Below are 8,890 nucleotides of genomic sequence, written 5' to 3' on the forward strand. Positions count from 1 at the left end.
CGGCTCGCCTCCAGGTCAGTGGCCCCGTGGTGCGCGAGCCCCCGTCCTCCGCTTCTCACGCTCTCTCTGCCTTTCCGTCCGTGTGTCTCCCCAGGTAAAGATGAGCCTTCCAGCTACATTTGCACAACATGCAAGCAGCCCTTCAACAGCGCGTGGTTCCTGCTGCAGCACGCGCAGAACACGCACGGCTTCCGCATCTACCTGGAGCCCGGGCCGGCCAGCAGCTCGCTCACGCCGCGGCTCACCATCCCGCCGCCGCTCGGGCCCGAGGCCGTGGCCCAGTCCCCGCTCATGAATTTCCTGGGCGACAGCAACCCCTTCAACCTGCTGCGCATGACGGGCCCCATCCTGCGGGACCACCCGGGCTTCGGCGAGGGCCGCCTGCCCGGCACGCCGCCGCTCTTCAGCCCGCCGCCGCGCCACCACCTGGACCCGCACCGCCTCAGCGCCGAGGAGATGGGGCTCGTCGCCCAGCACCCCAGTGCCTTCGACCGAGTCATGCGCCTGAACCCCATGGCCATCGACTCGCCCGCCATGGACTTCTCGCGGCGGCTCCGCGAGCTGGCGGGCAACAGCTCCACGCCGCCGCCCGTGTCCCCGGGCCGCGGCAACCCTATGCACCGGCTCCTGAACCCCTTCCAGCCCAGCCCCAAGTCCCCGTTCCTGAGCACTCCGCCGCTGCCGCCCATGCCCCCCGGCGGCACGCCGCCGCCCCAGCCGCCGGCCAAGAGCAAGTCATGCGAGTTCTGCGGCAAGACCTTCAAGTTCCAGAGCAATCTCATCGTGCACCGGCGCAGCCACACGGGCGAGAAGCCCTACAAGTGCCAGCTGTGCGACCACGCGTGCTCGCAGGCGAGCAAGCTCAAGCGCCACATGAAGACGCACATGCACAAGGCCGGCTCCCTGGCCGGCCGCTCCGACGACGGGCTCTCGGCCGCCAGCTCCCCGGAGCCCGGCACCAGCGAGCTGGCCGGCGAGGGCCTCAAGGCAGCCGACGGCGACTTCCGCCACCACGAGAGCGACCCGTCGCTGGGCCACGAGCCTGAGGAGGAAGACGAGGAGGAGGAGGACGAGGAGGAGGAGCTGCTGCTGGAGAACGAGAGCCGGCCCGAGTCGAGCTTCAGCATGGACTCGGAGCTGAGCCGCAACCGGGAGAACGGCGGCGGCGGTGGCGGCGGCGGCGGCGGCGTGGCCGGGGTGCCGGGCGCGGGCGGCGGCGTGGGCGGCGCGGCCAAGGCGCTGGCCGACGAGAAGGCGCTGGTGCTGGGCAAGGTCATGGAGAACGTGGGCCTGGGCGCGCTGCCGCCCTACGGCGAGCTGCTGGCCGACAAGCAGAAGCGCGGCGCCTTCCTGAAGCGCTCGGCGGGCGGCGGGGACCCGGGCGACGACGACGACGCGGGCGGCTGCGGCGACGCGGGCCCGGGCGGCGCGGTCAACGGGCGCGGCGGCGGCTTTGCGCCGGGCGCCGAGCCCTTCCCGGGCCTCTTCCCGCGCAAGCCGGCGCCTCTGCCCAGCCCCGGGCTCAACAGCGCGGCCAAGCGCATCAAGGTGGAGAAGGACCTGGAGCTGCCGCCCGCCGCGCTCATCCCGTCCGAGAACGTGTACTCGCAGTGGCTCGTGGGCTACGCGGCGTCGCGGCACTTCATGAAGGACCCCTTCCTGGGCTTCACGGACGCGCGCCAGTCGCCCTTCGCCACGTCGTCCGAGCACTCGTCCGAGAACGGCAGCCTGCGCTTCTCCACGCCGCCCGGGGACCTGCTGGACGGCGGGCTGTCGGGCCGCAGCGGCACGGCCAGCGGGGGCAGCACGCCGCACCTGGGCGGCCCGGGCCCCGGGAGGCCGAGCTCCAAGGAGGGCCGGCGCAGCGACACGTGCGAGTACTGCGGCAAGGTGTTCAAGAACTGCAGCAACCTGACGGTGCACCGGCGGAGCCACACCGGCGAGCGGCCTTACAAGTGCGAGCTGTGCAACTACGCGTGCGCGCAGAGCAGCAAGCTCACGCGCCACATGAAGACGCACGGGCAGATCGGCAAGGAGGTGTACCGCTGCGACATCTGCCAGATGCCCTTCAGCGTCTACAGCACCCTGGAGAAACACATGAAAAAGTGGCACGGCGAGCACTTGCTGACTAACGACGTCAAAATCGAGCAGGCCGAGAGGAGCTAAGCGCGCGCGGCCCCCGCGCACCTGTACAGTAGCCCCGTCGCCAAGCGAGAGAATGCTGACCTGACACTTGCCTCCGTGTCGCCGCCGCCGCTCGGCACCCTCTGCGAGCCCCCGGGGCCCCAGGGGAGGCGGCCCTCCAACCTAACCTGTGTCTGCGAAGTCCTATGGAAACCCGAGGGTTGATTAAGGCAGTAAAAATTGTGGAGCCTTTTAACTGTGCAATAATTTCTGTATTTATTGGGTTTTGTAATTTTTTTGGCATGTGCAGGTACTTTTTATTATTATTCTTTCTGTTGAAATTCCTTTAAGAGATTTTGTTGGGTATCCATCCCTTCTTCAGTTTTTTGTTTCTTTTTTTTGTTTCTTTTTTTTGTTTGTTTTTTAAAAACTCAGTAGTAGCCTGAGCGATGACTCCCGAGCTATGTAGAGGGGAAGCATATATTTTAAATTATAATTTGGGGGGGGGGAGGGCGCTGCTTTTTTGAAATCTAAGCTAAGCATGTGTAATTTCTTGTGAAGAAGCCAACACTTAAATGACTTTTAAAGTTGTTTACTTTTTTATTCCTTTTTTTTTTTTGTCCTGAAATAAAAAGTGGCATGCGTTTTTGTTTTTGTTTTGGGGGAGGGGGTGGATGAACAGCGGATAACAATCTTTAAAGTTGTAGCACTTTGTTTCAGAATCGGAAAGGAGATGTAGCACTGATGATGCCCCGAGTAACAGAGGCCTTTTCTGTGTTGATTTCAACTCTGCAATACATAAGGAAACCTTTGCGTGGTGGTGGTGGGGAGAGGCCCTCAGAAAACTCAGCACTGCCAGAGAAACAGGAGTTTTTGAGGGCTGCCCCTGGGAAATGGCCCAAGAGCATTCTAAAATTGTGCATTCCCATCAGATCCCGTACTTTTCTTGGAATGTCGGTGGGCCCTGGGATGCCATCTCTGCTATTTGCCGTAGATTAGACTAAATAAAATGGGCTGAGGGTACTTTTGGGGGTAGATGGTGGTGGCCTGCAGTGACACAGAAAGGAGAGAAACCAGTGGTGTTCTTTCAGGCTTCTTCTGGCTTGACAGCTTCTCTCTCTCTCTCTATCACCCCCACCACAGAAATCCTAAGTCATACATTGCTGCCAGTGACAACTGATCGTTTCCCAAGCAGACAAGTGTACTGATGGTGAATTGAGGGAAGTTACTATTCTCTCACGGAATGCACACTGATGACATTGTACGGACGGGGGGCGGGGGGGGGGGAGTGGGGGGAGGATCTTGCCAATTTCAGTTCCCTTTTACTGGAGAACGGGAAGAGTTCCATCCGAAGATGCCCAGCGCTACTTCCCAGGTGTTTTTGGTTTTTTTTTTCTATCCCATTAGGTTGGAAGGTACTAAACATTGGACTGTTAAGATTAGACATTTGAATTCTGTTGACCCGCACTTTAAAGCTTTTGTTTGCATTTAAATTAAATGGCTTCTAAACAAGAAATTGCAGCATCTTCTTCGTTTTGGCCCAGAGGTGGGTTAAACTGTAAGGGATGGCTGAGATGGAGTGTCAGTATTGCTAAGCGTGGCATTCACAATACTGGCACTATAAAGAACAAAATAAAATAATTTATTGGACAGTTTTTCTACTGCCATTCAATTTGATGTGAGTGCCTTGAAAACTGATCTTCCTATTTGAGTCTCTTGAGACAAATGCAAAACTTTTTTTTTTGTTTGAAATGAAAAGACTTTTTTAAAAAAAAAGTAAAATGAGAAAAGTACATTTCTTTAGAAACAAACAAAGCCACATTTACTTTAAATAAATTTTCAAAAATCCTGGTTGAAGACATGAAAATGCCATAAGACCCAATCAAATGAAGAAATAAACCCAGCACAACCTTGGATATCCATTAGCTGAATTATCCTCAGCCCCTTTTGTCTGTGGGACAACGCTGCTTAGATGTGGAGTGGAGGTGATTTACTGCTGAATTAAAACTCAAGTGACACAAGGTACAAGTTGATATCGTTGAATGAAAAACAGAACAAAAACAATTCAGGAACAACGGCTAATTTTTTTCTAACGTTAAATTTAGTGCACTCTGTCTTAAAAATACGTTTACAGTATTGGATACATACAAGGGTAAAAAAAAATTGTGTGTATGTGTGTTGGAGCGATCGTTTTTTTCAGAGTTTGCTTAATAGGTTATAAAAAGATGCCACAGTGGCTGCGTGTATATTGTTTTCTTTTGGTGACGGGGTTTTAGTATATATTATATATATGAAAATTTCTTGATTACTGTAAAAGTGGACCAGTATTTGTAATAATCGAGAATGCCTGGGCATTTGACAAAACAAGAAAAAAAAAAAAAACCCTTTTCTTTTCCTTGAAAATGTTGCAGTAAAATTTAAATGGTGGGGTCTATAATAATTTGTTCTTGTCACAGTAACTGTAAAGTCGGAGTTTTAGTAAATTTTTTTCTGCCTTGGGTGTTGAATTTTTATTTCAAAAAAAAATGTATAGAAACTTGTATTTGGGGATTAAAAGGGGATTGCTACACCATGTAGAAAAAGTATGTAGAAAAAAAAGTGCTTAATATTGTTATTGCTTTGCAGAAAAAAAAATCCACATTTCTGATCTGTACTTATTTTCCTCCTCCCGCCTCTCTCTGGAATGGATATTGGTTGGTTCATATGATGTAAGCACTTGCTGTATTTTTACTGGAGCTTGTAATTTTTTAACTGTAAGCTTGTCCTTTTAAAAGGATTTAATGTACCTTTTTGTTAGTGAATTTGGAAATAAAAAGAAAAAAAAAAACAAAAACAAGCAGGCTGCCATAATATATTTTTTTAATTTGGCAGGATAAAATATTGCAAAAAAAAATTTGTATGTTAAGTCCTATTGTACAGGAGAAAAAAGGGTTGTTTGACAACCTTTGAGGAAAAGAAACAAAAGGAAGTAGCTAAATGCTTTGGTTCACAAATCATTTTAGTTGTATATATTTTTGTCGGAATTGGCCTCTACAAAGGACTGTTCGAATAGGGCTTCACTCTGAATGCCCTGAACCTTGCATCAAGGCTCCCTGGTGTGGCCACAGCAAACCAGATGGGAAATTCTTTATTTGTATTGAGTGGAAAAATCAGTGTTTGTCAAGGTATAGGTACCATTTCACAGAGCCCTCCCTTTCTTTAAGAGGCATCTGTAAAAGATGTCAGATGTAGAGGAGAGCCCAGAGCATCTTCCTCCTCTGCCGTCACCCTGCCCTTCAGAGCAGAGAGAAACGCAAGCTGAGCTTTCTTCAGTCCTTGAGAAAGCATTAAACAAACAAGCAAACAAAAATTGTAATAAAGGGAGCTGGTGTATCAGCTAGGCGCAGGTGACGTGATCTGTGGCTGGGGCCAGCGCAAATCGGATTTCAGGAAGGAGTCCCCATCACAACCAGGACCTTTTATCCCTTGGAGAGTGTTGGCCTGTTGTCTTTCTTACCTGCGTTGCTGCTTTTCTCTCCGAAACCTACATTCCGTCAAGTTTCCGAATGCCTAGGGCCTGGGACGAATTCGGTGCCTTTCCATAGCTTTCTCTTTCCTTCCTCTGTGTTTCCTCTCCATCCTTACGCCTCTGTCAGTCCTTTATTTGTTCTTTTCGTTTTTATTCAATTTATTTCTCCCTCTCTGTCCCCCCACTCCTTTTTTTTTTTTGTAAAGCCAAGTAGCTTTAAGATAATAAAATGGTGTTTTTTTGGATGAGGGAATAATACGTTTTTTAAAAAATACCTATATCAGGAAGCCATTTTTTATTTCAGGAACTCTAAGAAACCATTTCAGGTTACGAAAGTATAACCAAGCATCCTGTCGGGCAATTCTTTACCAAATGCAGAAATCTTTCTTCTGGGCGCTTTTCTGTTTAGTATGCTCTTTGCTCCTTGCCATTTACCTTTGCAAAGTAGAAAGAAAGGGAGAGGAAGTGGAAGATAAAGCTGAGATGTCCATTTCCTACCTGCTTGATCCGAAGACCCAGGGGCCCGTCCTTTCCTCCGGATGCCCTGGGAAGGTCCTTTAGAGCCTCCAAGGCGATCCTCCTGTAGTTAACAGAAGCTAGCCAGCTCTCACCAGCTTCCGCAAAGTCACCACGATTCCAGGACTAAGCCATCCTAAAGCACAAAGATTTTGTCTCTGTCGACTGCAGAGAAATGAGCATTTTGCTTCTCTGTCATGTTTAAAAAGCCAACACTGAAGCAGATGACCCAGTGAGAGAGACCCCGAGCCTGGGGGACCCAGCTGACCCTGCCGGTTTCCACACTGCCACAACTTGGTTCAAAGTTGCCACAACTTGGTTCAAAGTTGCCCCAAATTGGAACCTGCCACTTGCCATTTGAGGGTCTTTCACGGGGGGAGGAGGAAGCTGAATTCCTCTAAGCAAAAATGTGAAAAGTAGGGAAATCAGCCTTTCGTCCCTGTCCTAAGTGACAGTCAAAGATTTTGTGGAACACAGGCAAACCCATGATTTTGGTGCTCTTTGTATCAGCTCTGTGAAGCAAAGTTACATTGAGTTAAGTTGTTTGCATTTGTACTGGCAAGGCGAAATATTTTTATTACCTTTTCTATTACTTATTGTATGAGATTTTGTTGTTTACTTGGAGGTTCTGTCTTTTACTACAAGTTTGGAACTATTTATTATTGCTTGGTATTTGTGCTCTGTTTAAGAAACAGGCACTTTTTTTTTTATTATGGATAAAATGTTGAGATGACAGGAGGTCATTTCAATATGGCTTAGTAAAATATTTATTGTTCCTTTTATTCTCTGTACAAGATTTTGGGCCTCTTTTTTCCCTTAATGTCACAATGTTCAGTTCAGCATGTGTCTGCCATTTCATTTGTACGCTTGTTCAAAACCAAGTTTGTTCTGGTTTCAAGTTATAAAAATAAATTGGACATTTAACTTGATCTCCAAACCTTGTCCTTTTCTGTGTCTTTCAAGGGTAGGGAATGGACAGCTTATTTCCAAGAGTGACTTAAAGGTCTTTCTCCATTTTCCTCCTGACTCAACCCCTCACTGCTGTGTTTGGGCGGACAGGAAATAATGCCATGAGAGACCAACAGTGCTCCTCGTTTACCCCTGTGAAGCACTGTGATGTGGAATAGTGGTTCTCCATCCTGCCTGCACATTGGAATCACATGGGAATTTTTCCAAATTCCACTGCCAAGGCCTCACCCCAGACCAATTTCTATCAGAATCTGGAGGTGAGATCCAGGCATCAGTAGTTTTGAAAATGACCCAGGTGACTCTTACACAGGCAAGTTTGAGAACAAGTCATTTAGAACTAAAAGCCCTTGTCTGGGAATGACAAGGCTCAGGTCTAGTATAATTAAGCTGACGTTTCCTGAATTCCCAGGGAGAGCCACTGGGTGAGGCACCGAGGGGTCAGAAATGAGTGGGACAGAGACCCTGCTGCTCTGGGTCCTTGGTCTGGTCTGGTCCCCTGGGGTTCCCATCATGAAGGGAGGCTGTTGGACTAGAGAGCATCTCCACCCATCCATGGGTTTTAATAGAATCACACAGGAGGACCACCTTCCCTCCCCCTGTGCGAGAGGTTGATAGAGTTGAGGATGCCTTCTTTAGGGATAATCTCAGATCTGGAGGAGGAGGCAATGTCTTTCAGAAGGAAGTAGCCTTTAGCTTGGCTTTTCCCCCTGCTGGGCCCAGAGCAACTGACAAGATGGAAGAGGAAGACGGCAGCTTTCCTTTGGGTTTCACCCACTTAGGAAACTGTTGCTTTCCTCCAATGAGTGAGGGTCAGAGCCCACCCCTGTGTGAAAAGGGGTCAAAGACCCACTGGGTTCTCGACCACTCTTCCTTTTTTCTGCCGCACTCTGCGGCATGTGGGATCCTAGTTCCGCAACGAGGGCTCGAACCCATGCCCCCTGCAGCCGAAATGCAGAGTCTTAACCACCTACCAGGGACGTCCCCCTCGACCACTCTTCTTATGTTTCCTGTTCTTCAAGACACAAAGAACATTCCAGTCAAGTCACTTTTCTGCAACCTCACTGGGCACCATCCACAAACCAGGTACCAAGGTAGGCAACCTGGGAATCTTCACAAGGAGACTGCAGAAAATGAAAACACTGAGCCATGCTTGCAGAGATGCTGTGTGGGTTCTGGCCAGATGATAGGAAGAATGAGGGAGATGTGTTCCTCTGTGTGCTGTCTTCAAAAAGTCACCATGCTCCCAAGGCCATATCTAACCACCGGATGAATAGAGGTAGGATTTAAAGTCCAGCACTAAAAACGGAGTGGGTAGCCATTCAGGGCAGGTGGCCTGCCCTGCTTTCTAGGGGTGTAGAGAATAAGAATGCCCCGATACGAATTCTCTTCTTTTCCGTAGGTCCTGCCTATCCCCCACTGACTTGTGATTTTTCCCGCCCAGAAAACGGTGCAAATAGCAGAACTGAAGTGGTCAGTTGCTTTCTGATAGGGATACACGGAGATGTGGTCATTTGGGGAAGAACCTCCATCTTAGGGTCGAGGAACAGACATCTAAACTGAGTAAAAAAAAAATATGCTTGGGATGATGTGTGAATGCCTGACATTCACACTCATGGCCTGTCCCTTCCCTCAGCCCAATTTGGAGATCACCAGTAGGGCAAAGGAAAAGCTCCATTCAATTCTCATTGTCCCATCCATAGCTCTGTGACCTCAGGCCAGTCCTTTCCCTTTTCTGGGCCTCAGTTTTCCCACCTGTAAAATGGAGAGTTAAGG

General features: G+C 49.7%; 1 protein-coding gene across 5 annotated transcripts in view; it reads left to right on the top strand.

Moving 5' to 3' along the window:
- BCL11B (BCL11 transcription factor B) overlaps nt 1-2,166 on the top strand; it is a gene marked incomplete at both ends in the record, with an annotated part of 91,172 nt that extends 89,006 nt beyond the window's left edge. For all 5 annotated transcript variants that reach the window (XM_082648301.1, XM_082648303.1, XM_082648302.1 and 2 more), the window contains one exon: nt 95-2,166. In XM_082648301.1, coding sequence (XP_082504427.1) covers nt 95-2,166 — 2,072 coding nt within the window. The remainder of the gene's footprint in view (nt 1-94) is intronic.
- Nucleotides 2,167-8,890: the final 6,724 nt, after the last annotated feature.

This window comes from Grampus griseus (assembly GCF_964374135.1).
Source record: "Grampus griseus genome assembly, chromosome: 2".
Lineage (NCBI taxonomy): Eukaryota > Metazoa > Chordata > Mammalia > Artiodactyla > Delphinidae > Grampus > Grampus griseus.